Below are 13,118 nucleotides of genomic sequence, written 5' to 3' on the forward strand. Positions count from 1 at the left end.
GTTACATTCATAGGGATTTGGCTATTTGTATTTGTAATATTTGAAGTAAACATCTTTCTTGTCTTGTTGGGTCTAAATTTCTGAATGAAATTCAATATCTTTCATATCTCATCTCTATTAACTTAAATCCTTTATCTTGATCTAAAAAGATCTTATCCCCTAAACAACTAAATTTGATTGTAAAACTATCTGGTCTTCAACCCCCCTCAGAGACTTGAGAAGGAATAAAATGCCTGAGTGAACTGGGAGTGCAGGTTGGCAGCTTCCAAACTGAAAAAATGACTGAGACAGTTTACTGCCTGGACAGTCACCCAACACTCTCTTTAGCGATGAAGCATCATATTCAGCCTTCTAGCCCAATACCTCTGCCAGATTTATTCACAAGGCAGGAACTGTTGAGGACTTGCTTACCCTGCCTTGGCAGAATTCGGCCGTCGACTCTGCCTGCATCCAAGCTTGCCCATTTTTAGGCAGAATTCTGTCTGTGACAGAAACCAGGACATTTTGCCAAGTGGTTTGTTTGCCACATTTGAAGCTGTCTCCATAGGGAGGTCCTTTGATGCTCATCATCTTCTTTGATGTCCTCTGGGTGTTGTCAGGAGTGGTCATTCCTGTGGCTTATCATTGCTCTGAGAGTCAACCCAGGCCCCATCCCCCATCCCTGATCCCCATCCCCCGTCACCCCATCCCCCATTTCTTCAACCCCTATCCCCTCCAGCTCCCAGGCCCCATCCCCCATTCCTTCATCCTCCCATCCCTCATCTCCCCACTCCACATCCCTCCATACCCCACCCCCATCCCCCATCCTTCCATCCACCATGCCCCCATCCCACATCTCTCTACCCCCATCCCCATCCCTCCATCCCCCATTCCCCACCATCCTTCCATACCCCATCCTACCATATCCCCATCCCCCCCATCCCTCCATCCCCACTTCCCATGTCCCTCCTCTTCACCCCTCATCCTGCCACTTGCTTCCTTGCCTGCTTCCCCAGCTGCCCCATAATGTCCCCTGCTAGAATGCTTGTTTGCCCAGGATCACCTCACAGTCCGTTTCTGGCATTCAGACCATCATTTAAAAAAACTGTTTTTGTATGTCTCATTGTTTTGTGAAAATTGGAAAGCTCACCTGTGGGAAGGTTTCCTCTGCCTGTACCTGAAGCAGCTGTGTTGAAATAGCTTGATGAATTTCTATAGAGATTTTGGATCACTCTAGAAAATATTATCCTTAAGCCGTCTTCTCAATTTGTCTGCTAGATTTTTCTTGTCAATTCCAAATAGAATTTGTGAATTCTTATTAACATATGGACTATGTATATGACAAGTATATTTAGGCAATATTTACATAAAATAGGATAGACGTGAGGCTGTGTTTAATCAGCATTTTACCAGGTCGCTGCTCACTCAGTAAGGACCCTTCCACCCAAGAAACACTGTCTAAGCATCCATTTAGAAGACACTCTGTTGCCTTTGATGTACAGTGTAGAATAAGGCATCCATCAAGATCCAGTTAAAAGCATTAAAACATAGAATGGGTTCTAGCTACCATCCGGTCACCTAACAAACATAGCTATGATTAAGATGTATTGAATACATGTTCATATGTGGGTGCCTGAGTATAATATAGATCCCATTTTGTAGCTACTGACCATGTGGCTAGGGAGCTGGGACTAGCTATAGCAATAACAAAGGAAAGGCGGCTGGAGTAACCGGCGGAGCAGTTACTTTACTTTTCCAAGTTAGAAGACAACGATAGCCTGTTTTTACATAGAAAATAAGCTAAGATAAAAGTACATTCAAAAGCCAGGCGCTGTGGCGCATGCCTTTAATCCCAGCACTCGGGAGGCAGAGGTAGGTGGGTCGCTGTGAGTTCGAGGCCAGCCTGGTCTACAAAGTGAGTCCAAGACAGCCAAGGCTACACAGTGAAACCCTGTCTCGGAAAAAAACAAAAACAAAGACAAAAACAAAAACAAAACCCCCAAAAAAAAGAAAAGAAAGAAAGAAACTAAAATAAAATAAATAAAACATTTTTTAAAAAGAAAGAAAAAACAGGAAGAATACACACAATACGAGTGTTCATTAAAGCCACATAGCTAACACAACGGGACAGGAGCTGCTTAGAGAGGACCTGGAGCAGTGGATTCTCAACCTGTGGGTCCCCGTTCACAGGGGTCATGTGTTAGATATCTAACATCTCAGGTATTTATAATTCATAGCAGCAGGAAAGTCACAATTATGAAGTAGCAATGAAATGATTTTATGATCGAGGTCACTGCCACACAAGGAACTGTATTAAAGGGTTACAGCATTAGGAAGGTTGAGAACCACTGACCTAGGAGATTCCGTGTGGACTTAGGGGAGTAACTGAAAAGAAATAAGATCTCAGAGGAGTAGAGTAGGGAGTGATTTGGAGGGAAACTCTTCCTCCTCTTCTCTCAGTGCCAGGGATCAAACCCTTGGCTGAGCCGGAGCCTCTCTAGCAGCATTCACTACGCCACTCACAACGGCCTTTGACTGCGTTTCTGCCTCCTAAGTGCTGGGACTACAGGTGTGCACTATCACACCTTGCTGAGAATTGACAAATTTAAAACATTCTGAGGGCCAGCCATGTGGCTCAACAGATAAAAAGCACTCACCCCCTGACCTGACAAACTAGATTTAGTCCACAGGTAGAAGGAAAGAACCACCTCCAGCAAGCTGCTGCAGGGTTACTATTGGCACACACACACACACACACACACACACACACACACACACACACACCGTGTAAATAAATGCAAATTTAAAACTTGTTAAAATCAAAAATATTTTGAAATTTGTAAGACTGTCACAGTGCAAAGGCTAGAGTCATAAAAAGAAGTACATGTCTCAACCCCACCCTTTTATAGGTAATCACTAGTTTGTGTATTTTATTTTATTTTTTATTTTATTTTATTTTATTTTTAATTTTCGAGACATGGTTTCTCTGTGTATCTTTGGCTGTCCTGGACTCACTCTATAGACCAGGCTGGCCTCGAACTCACAGAGATCCACCTGCCTCTGCCTCTCAAGTGCTGGGACTAAAGGCGTTCGCCACCACGCCCGGGAGTTTGTGTGTCTTTATACAAACACAAGAAAATACTGTACGAGCATAAGTGTGACTCCCTGTTTCTTATTGCAGAGTAGCACAGTACACGATTTTGCATTCTTTCTGCCACTGAACAATATAGTGTTTATTTCTTTTTTTTAAATGTGTATCCACTAGGCCCAGTGGCACATGCCTTTAAAGCCCAGCACTCAGGAGGCAGAGACAGGTGGATCTTTGTGAGTTCGAGGACAAAGAGAGTCTAGACCAACCAAGGAGACACAGAGAAACCCTGTCTCGAAAAACCAAAAAAAAAAAAAAAAAAGTAAACTTTGAAGAAGGAAATTGTTCACCTTTCAACGTCAACACTACTTTAATCTGAGTCTTGCGTGACGCCTTTAAGATCTCATAAGACAAATTTTAGGATGTCAGTATGTCAGTATTTGACGCAGCACCCAAGCCAGGGCACCGCCCAAACAAGCCTCCCCTTGCTCCCCGCCACCACCCCCCCCCCCCCCCCCATCCCCCGACGGGCTCGGACCTACATCCGTCCTTGAAGCCGCTGCGGAGGGTACCCCCTTCCCCCCACCGGACGAGCGCTGCCACCGCGCCATGCCACCAGAGACCGCAAGAACCCAGGCCCATGGCCACTCAGCAGCGCCAGAGGGTTCCCAGCCTGTACCAGCGCATCTCAGACAAGGGGAAAGCCAGCGCACTCGGGGTCACAAAGCCTCTCCTGTGTGCACTGGAGGAAAACGCAGAGGACCAGGACGTAGCTCGCCAAGGCCTGCACAGCGCTCTCCGCAAACCGGTACAACCCTTGAACAAGCTCCCTGATGCTTGAACTCCAATGGTCTGTTGGATCCGGGTGGGCGTGCATCCGCGAAGAGTTAGGGTGAAGAGTGACGTGAATATGATCAAAACAAGTTGGATCAATGTACCTGATTCTCAAAGAACTAATAAAATATTATATTATGAAAAAAATCTGTCTATGAAGGAATAAAACCAAGAAATAAAAGAGTGGCGAAGCCCTTGCAACCCTCCAAAAGTCACCCCAATTTTAATGCGGTAGTACCCCTCTTGTCCTCAGGGAAGACACTCTAAGACATTCTCCAAATGCCTGAGGCCTCCCGCTGTCCTCACTCAATGTACAGTATGTTTTAAAACCGTATAATACCTATGATAAAGCTTAACTTATAAATTAGGTCTTGTATGAGATTGAAACGAGTCTTACCTAACAACTGTAACATGCTATCATGAAAGATGTCTAAAACCTACCAAGGATTACCGACTTCTAGAAGTTTCTAGTTGATATTTTCAGGCTTCAGGTGACTGGAAACCACCAAAACTGAAAGCAAGGATAAAGGGGATTTCTGTATTAGGAAAAGACAGTGCTCTTGAAGTGGCAGAATGTTCCAGATGACACTGTGCTGGGCTTGACTAGATGTATTCTCTTGGTTTGTTTCATTTTTCTTCCTTCACTTGTGTTTGCTCCCTTCCTTGAATTACCTGTTAATTTTTAAAACAGACACATCTCTTAGTGGTGTGTTACTGTGTGTATTCATATAAGCAACCTCAACTGAGTGGAAAGCATAAAGCAATGGAACTAGAAATAAGGGCGTGTTCACAGTTCTATTTGCAATGCATTCTTAACTTACACATTTTGGGAATGAATGATGGCTTCCATTTGCTGGCTATTTGCTGTCTGGCCACTGTACAGTTCTTTATGCACACAGTCTTATTTAACTTTCACTTACCTTGTGGACCAATTTCACATACCGAGGTACCAAGTTACAGAGGGTGGGAGTATGCACGCCCCAAGGTCAGAGCTTAGAGTCAGGATTTGGTTCTAGGCAGCCTAACTCCAGAGCCATTGCTCTTAGCCATTGAACGGTATTGTAAGAGGCTCAAGCCTATCTCCTTTAAAAATCCTGAGAGCTGTGTCCCACCTCCAGGAACTGATTTAATTGATCTGGGATGTGAACTGAGACCAGATATTTTAAAGGATCCCCTGGCGAGTCTGACCTTCAGGCCACTTTGGAAATGACACAGGACTGTTTTACTTGAGACATTGCCTACCACTCGCCACTGCAGAACTAGTCCATTCTGCCAGTGACTGAGGTGACCTCAGACTTGTCCTTTGTGAAAAGTGAAGCTCATTGGGCCATAGCGTGAAGAGTCACAGTTTTGTTACCCATTCCTATTACCTGGATTGACAGATGGTCTGTTAGGATTGGTTCAGCATTATACTGACACTGACCTGAGTGTCTGAAGCTGAGAACCAGTTAGCAGCCTAGGAAAAGCCCATAGGATAAAAGTTGCGGCTTTCATGGACCACAGCACAGCAACAGCATCGGAAACTGCCCTCCCCCTTTCCTTAGGTCAGAATGAGCTTAGCCTTGGAAAGAACAACCGGAAATGCCTGAGTCTCATCTTTCCGGTTTTTTTGTTTTGTTTTGTTTTATTTTTATCAATCATCTTTCCAGTTTTACCGCTGTCTCCTCCACCAGACTGCCGCCTCCCCTCTTCCGTTCTGTCCTCATCCACCATGCCTGCACATAGAAGCCAAGGCTGCAGTTAGGATTTTTTTTTTTTTTTTTAAAACAGTGATCTAATAAAGCCATTGGCCCACTAAAGTTGTAACTAGTAATTTCAATTACCACTCATATACACAATGTCCTTTACATGCATGCACACACACAGGTGAGGTATCTATCATCTATCTATCTATCTATCAATCAACTATTTATCATCTACCACCTACCTATCTATATACAATCTATCATTTATCTACCATCTACCTATCTATCCATCTATCAACTATCATCTACCACCTATCTATATTTACCATCTATCTACCATCTACCATCTATCTATTTATCTATATATACCAATTATCTATCTATCATCTATCTTTGATCTTTACACAGATCTATTATCCTCCCATCTGAAAGAGGGAACTGAATCTTGCAGAACTTAATCTGATCACCCAAAATCGTGTAGTTGAAAAAATGGACAAAGCTGGGGTTTGACCTGTAGCTCCCTGTTGCCAGTGTCTGCTTGCTCTCTTTACAAGAAACACCCCAGAGTGCAGAATGTGCTTTCTCAGAGTCTTCAGATATGATGAGAAACTCCCACGAAGAGGTTGTCTGGAACAGCCTGACATTGACGATGCCTATTTGGACAGGTGTCCAGGTGCTATGGGGACCGTATAATCGACCGCTTTCCCCCCCCAAACCATGAACTTCTATGCATGCAATTTTGTTGGTTTAATCCTTTCTCCTGGCTTAGCTATCTCAGATTTATCAGTTTCTTACTGTCAGAGACACTACGCTGAATATTTTTATGTATACATCTTTGCTCACATTTGAAATGGTTTCCTTAGGGCTCATTCCTAGAAACAGAACTGGGTTACGTTGTATGAACATGGCTGACTCACAATCCCAACTTACTTTTTACAGTGTACTAACACTTGCCAGCTGTGCACCGCTGCGCATGGGACGTGCATCTCGTTCACCCTCCAGTACTTTGTCCTTCGTAAAGAAATGTTGTTAATTTGATAGCTGCTTTTTTAAATGCCATTTTTCATTTGCATTATTTTGAATACCAGTAAGCTTGATTTAAAAAAAAAATGTTTATTGGTCTTTCATAGATTTTTCATACTTAAATTTAGCTCATTACCCTGAGTTTGTTTCATTCTTGGGACATATTTTAGTATATTTATGATTGGCACTTTTGTAGTCTTTGAATATTAACATTTTAAAGCATTTATCCTATTTGCTGTTTAATATCTGTTGAATGTCTTGTTTCTTCTAGAGACTTAAAGTTTTTACCCACAGAGCTAAAAAAATTGAAGTTAGCAGATAAAGTATAAGTTGCATTATTGCATCTTCATACACTATTTTTCGATGCTCCTCTTCCATTGCCCCTTCTCTCCAAATCCATTTTCAGGCCACTTTATACCTTTTCTTAAGACATCTTTTTCCCCTCTCAGGGTCCCCTTCCTAGTTTATGCATATCCCACAACCACACACATATATAAAAATTTTTTAATTTAATGTATATATATGAGAGATGTGGGTTCTGTCTTCCTAAATGTATGTAGTTTTACTTAATACAATTCTAGTTTCATTTTCCTGAAAATACCATGATTTTATTTTTTTATATAGCTAAATAATATTCTATTGGACACACAAAAGTTTTACATCTTAAATATTTTAATCTATTTAGTCAACTTTAATGCTAGAAAATTGAAATCCGGTGATTAGAATTTTTTTTCCCAGTCCAGTTAAAAAACAAAAACAAAAACCAAATACCTTGAACCCCTTGACTTGTGTGTGGCTAATTTTAGTACACGGCATTATCTATTCAGCTTCGATATTAGCCCCCAATAGTTACTTATGTGATCTCTTGATTTGTGACGTTGTGTCTTTTAAGCCTGGCAAATCTAATTTTTGCTTTCATTTTCTTTTAGCGCACCCTGCTTCCCGTGACTTTGTAAGGAAATGGTAAGACCGAGAGGGTAATACCATTCTCACACCAGAACTGGTGACCAGCGAAGCTCAAGGCTGGACTCCTGGAGTGTTTGAGAGAGAGAGCCTGTCCTTGGCTTCTGAGGAGACTCCATGCCTTCCCTTTGCGATAGGCCCTTCCAGTGGGAAGAGGAAAGAAGGAGGGCTGGGGGTGTAGCTTAATGGTAGAGCATTTCCTTAAAACCCGAACCACCACCAAAATAAAGAAGTAAGCGCATGCGCAGGTAAGAAAAGAGCTGGAGAGCTGGCTGCTCCTCCGTAGGACCCAGGTTCGATTCCAGCACCCACGTGAAGCTCACAACCATCTGTAACTCTAGTTCCAAGGGATCCTATACCCCTCTTCTGGCTTCTCAGTCTCTACATGCACGCGGTGAATAGACGTACAAGCGGGCAAAACACTCACACACATAAAACTAAATAATAAAGCAGTAATCAGAGAAGAGAAGAAAGGCGCAGCAATAAGTGACAAGGATGTCATGGTTGGCACGTTTCGTACTAGACCTGCACTTTCCAGGGCCATAGGCGTCTGCGCTGACCATCTCAGGTCTTGGGTTACATGAATCTCCTGGTGCCTAGATCTCGATTCTCCTTGCTTCTAAGGACAGTAGCTAATGAGATAAAGGCCTCTGCGCAAGAGGAAAGGCGTGTGTGTAAGCACCAAAATAAATGCCCCATGAAAAGAGATGCAAATTCCTGGTTTGGCTAAGATGTAGCTTAGAAGAGGAAACTATCGAATATTAAGGAGAAATACCAAGGATCTACAGGTGCAGTTCATGCAGAAGGGAAGTAACTAACACCACCTTGCACTTTTATCTTTTTTTTTTTTTTTTAAATATTTGGTTAAAACCATTCATATTTATTTTTACTTACAACCCATTTACAGCTGTGCTGATTATTTAGACTTATTTTAGATTTTCTATCTGCTATGCTTCTGTATTTTTTCCACCTTTTAAAAACAGTAAACACTCCTACCTTATTTGTGTATGATGCTTTGCAGTTTAGAACTTATTTTCTCACAAGAGTCTTGAAAATGGGCCTGAGGTGGCTCTACCAACTACAGTCTACTAAGAGCAAATGAAACCTTGAACGCATGCGCGCTGCCCACGGGTGTATGGTTGCTGAGTGTCAGGGCTGGTAGGGGGAGTAGTTCTTAATGAGAATTTCTAGGTTTTTTATTCAAAAGTCTGCACCAGATCAAGTCACACACGGCAATCCCATCATTTGGGAGATGAAGGCAGGGGGGGCTCTGAGTTTGGGGCCACCTCTGGGTATATAGCAAATTCCAGGCAACCTTAACTGTAGAGTGAGACTCTGTCTCAAGAACAAAGTAAAATGCACATTGACCTAAATAAACACTGCCTGTTGAGCATGAACAAATAAATGTCCCTGCGTCTAAACAGGCAGTGAGAATAGTTTATGCCTGCTTTACTTAGTTTGCTTGTTTGTTTGTTTGTTTGTTTGTTTGTTTAAAAGACTTATTTATCAGGCCAGGCAGTGGTGGCATACACCTTTAATCTCAGCACTGGGGAGGCAGAGGCAAGTGGATAGCTGTGAGTTCGAGGCCCGCCTAGTCTACAAAGGGAGTCCAGGACAGCCAAGGCTACACAGAGAAACCGTGTCTCAAAAAAAAAAAAAAAAAAAAAAAGGAGGGGGGAGGAGATTTATTTATCACTACTTTATGTGAGTGTTTGTCTGTATGTGTGCTTGTGACTCGTGTGCATACCGATGAAGGCCAGAAGACAGAGCGAGCATTAGCTCCCCCAGAGCTGGAATTACAGACACCTGTGAGCCTCCATCTGGCTGCTGGGAAGAGACCTTGAGCTCGTACAACTCAGCCATCCAGCCAACTCCTTGTATGTACTTATTTGTTTTATGATTCAAAAAAATGTGAGGAATGGTTGCAGCTTGTTGTTATTGTTATTTGTTCCTGGTTCTTGGTTTTGTTTAGCTGATAACTGAAGCCTCGTTATTGTAAGAAAATTGTAGCATCCTCATTAGCTGCCCATGCAACCCCCTGAATGTGAATTTATTTATTCAAATATATTGTACTTAGTTAGATATGAAAGAAAATGTTTTCTGGCTGTAAACCAGATAGTGAGATGTACAAGAGCATGCTCACTGGGGGACCCCACTGGTGGCCCCATGTGCAGAGACCCCCAAGGATTTGGGAGCATCATGCTAGGAAAAGTTAGGTTTCAGAGAGTAAGAATATAGATAGGACAGTTGCAGTAAAAAATGGGAGGTGGCAGCCAGGCGTGGTAACACACACCTTTAATCCCAGCACTCAGGAGGCAGAGGCAGGAGGATTGCTGTGAGTTCAAGGCCAGCCTGGTCTACAAAAGTGAGTCCAGGATAGCCCAGACTGTTAGAGAAACCCTGTTTCAAAAAACCAACCAACCAAACAAACAAACAAAAGAAATGGGATGTGGCTCTGTGGCACAATGGACTTCTAGTGAGAAAAAGGGGGTGGGGGCAATGAAGGGAGTCTAAAATGTGGGACAGAGGGCCTGAGGAAGGGGAGCAGAGGGGAACATTGGTTTTGCTGCCCCGTAGCCTGTATTTGACTTAGCAGCTTGAGTGACAAGGCAAATTTAAATTACCTCAAGTGTATCATCATTGACTTTATTGGTAGTCCCATGATTTATCTTGTAGCACACTTTACTAAGTTTATATTTTAAGCAATTTAATCCCTGTCCAGTCAGCATTTCCTAACTACAAGGTACCATGCGACGTGTTGCAGGTGAGAAAAGAAAGATGAGCATGTGTGGAGTATGCCAGGCATGGAGCACTTTTGGGGTAAATATAATTAACTCATCCCATCTAGTTGTTTTTACACTGGCTTCCTATTGTTTTCAGACAGGACCTTTGAGCTTACTGGTTTCCTCTGAAATGGAATCATCAGTCTGCCAAGTCACGTGATTACTCACTGTTCAGATGCACCCTGATCACCAGGGCCTCTGAGCATCCTACAGAAGATGTGGCTTTCTCCCCATCACAAACTCCAAGTCCCTCTGTTTACTTTGAAAATAATTTATCACATTTATTTGTTTGTGTGGCGGGGGTGGGGTGGGGTAGGCCTGTCATGGTGCCTGTATGGAGATCAAAGGGCAATTTGTCAGAATTGGTTCTCTCTTTCCAACATGTGGGTCCCAGGGATTGAACTCAGGCCATAAGGCTTGCCCACAAGCAACTTTACTCTGAACAATCTTGCTGGCCATTAAAAAAAAAAAAAGTTTTTTTTTTTATGGGCTGGAGAAATGGCTCAGTGGTTAAGAGCACTGTCTGCTCTTCCTGAGGTCCTGAGTTCAATTCCCAGTAACCACATGGTGGCTCACAACCATCTATAATGTGATCTGGTGCCCTCTTCTGGCCTGCGAGCACACAAGGGAGCAGAGTACTGTATAAATAATAGATACATCTTTTTAAATTTTTTATTTATTATTTTGTATACTGTACTCTGCCTGCATGCACACCTGCAAGCCAGAAGAGGGCATTAGATCTCATTATAGATGGTTGTGAGCCACCATGTGGTTTCTGGGAATTGAACTCAGGACCTCTGGAGGAGCAGCCAGTGCTCTTAACCTCTGAACCATCTCTCCAGCCCCTGGCCATATTTTTTTGTTTTTGTTTGTATTCTCTTTCATAATGCCAACTAACATAGTATATGCGTACATTACTTCACTTTTGCCTTTCTGCCCTGACTTGAGTCTGTTTTATGCACCAGTGAGCACCCAGCCCTAGGACACTATAGAAAGTGTGGGATAACCATTTACTGGGTAACAACCCGGCATGGTGGTACATGAGCCTGTAATACCGGTACTTAAAAGGCAAAGGCAGGAGGATTGCCTTGAGTTGGAAGCCAGTCTTGGCTACATAGCAAGGCCTTGTCTCAAAAAAAAAAAAAAAAAAAAAAAGAAAGAAAGAAAGAAAAGAAAAAAGCCAAACAATTTTTTTTTTCAAGACAGGGTTTCTCTGTGTAGCCTTGGCTGTCCTGGACTTGCACTGTAGACAAGGCTGACCTCGGACTCACAGGGATCCCCCTGCCTCTGCCTCCTGAGTGCTGGGATTAAAGCCTTGCGCCACTACCACCTGGCAAGCCAAACAACTTTTAAAAATTATTGAATGAATGAACTAAGTTTATTGGCAATAAAAGATACCAGAACAGACCGGCAAGATGGCTCAGTGGGCAAAGGCACTGGCTACTACACCCAACCACCTGGCTTCAAGCCCTGGGAGCCACATGATGGAAGGAAAGACATGACTCCTCAAAGCTTTCCTCTGACCTCCATACATGTATGTGATCCGTGTCCTTCCTCATGCTTGCGTTCACACATACACACTAAATGAGAAAGTAAACACATGTAAAAATTTTAAAGAGACAAGAAATTCATATATTGGTTTAGAAAAATCTGTATAATTCAAAATGGATAGAAGGACAAAGCTCTCAACACATATAGATGGGGTGGAAGTCTGCACTTCCCTGATATATGCTGCACACTGCTCTGATTCGCTGTACCTGCCACATAGAGATGCACACACATTATTTCCCAATAAAAATTAGTACAAGGAAAGCGAGCTTCATTTAAAAATAATAAGACCCGGAGTCTCCAAGGTGCTGGAATATTAACCTCTTAGGTGGGAAGACTGTGTTCCCACCCTGTGTCCCCAGAGTCTGGGGTACTGTTGTGCTGTTTTAGGGTCTGGCTGTGTTTGTAAAATCCTCGTTTGCACAACTCCTATAGCATAGCTGAGACAAAGATGAAGGAACAAGAAGCTAAACAAACAAGGATGGCTTGGGACGGACAACCCAACGAAAGGCCTTTGTAGCTTGCTGTTCAGTTCGATGGCTCAGTTTTGTGAGTGTTCAACTTTGGGAGTTGTTACTAATTACCTTTCGCCTCTTTCTGATTTCTGGAAGGTACATGCCCCTTGGTTAGGGCGTCTCTGAAAAGATACAAGCATAAAGGTTTGCGTATGCTGTGCCCGGGTTAGGATCCCACTTGATGCCTGGGTCAAGACTGAATCTAACCCAAAGAGCTAGGAGCCCGTGAAAGGGCTCAGGCAGGGTTGGGGATAAGGCATTTCCCATCACCTGCTCAGCACCTCCCTTCTTAAATAAACTTCTCAGGAGGTGAGACTGATGACTATGTGGTAAACTGGTGAGAAAGATCTGGTCCTCTGGGTCCTCTGTCTCTGAGACCCAACTTTCTGCGGCAAGTGATGTTTGTGTCTGCTTTTGGTCACTCAGTAGGTTTAGCTCTGTAGGCGTGGCAAGAATGTCAAGGATGCAAATTACTTTCTTCAATCTCATTATTTTATAGTATAGATCTGTATAGATTGCAATAATATACTTTATAGAAGAAGTTTTATAGTATTTCTTACTAGTATGTTTATAACAGTCTTTTGTAGCTCTGTTTTGTTAGCCTGATCTTGGGCATGTCACCGTAGCTGCAGTGAGTTCATGGGGGCAATAGCCAAGTCATGTCCAGCAAAGAGCACATGAGTTCTGATATGTGGCTATT

General features: G+C 42.9%; 1 protein-coding gene across 1 annotated transcript in view; it reads left to right on the plus strand.

The window, feature by feature from the left end:
- The window catches only part of Thegl (theg spermatid protein like), a 40,715-nt gene that overhangs the window by 2,516 nt on the left and 25,081 nt on the right, over positions 1 to 13,118 (plus strand). Inside the window, exon 2 of the mRNA XM_051170413.1 lies at positions 7,539 to 7,572. Coding sequence (XP_051026370.1) covers positions 7,539 to 7,572 — 34 coding nt within the window. The remainder of the gene's footprint in view (positions 1 to 7,538; positions 7,573 to 13,118) is intronic.

Source organism: Acomys russatus, chromosome 28 (assembly GCF_903995435.1).
Source record: "Acomys russatus chromosome 28, mAcoRus1.1, whole genome shotgun sequence".
In the NCBI taxonomy this organism is placed as follows: domain Eukaryota; kingdom Metazoa; phylum Chordata; class Mammalia; order Rodentia; family Muridae; genus Acomys; species Acomys russatus.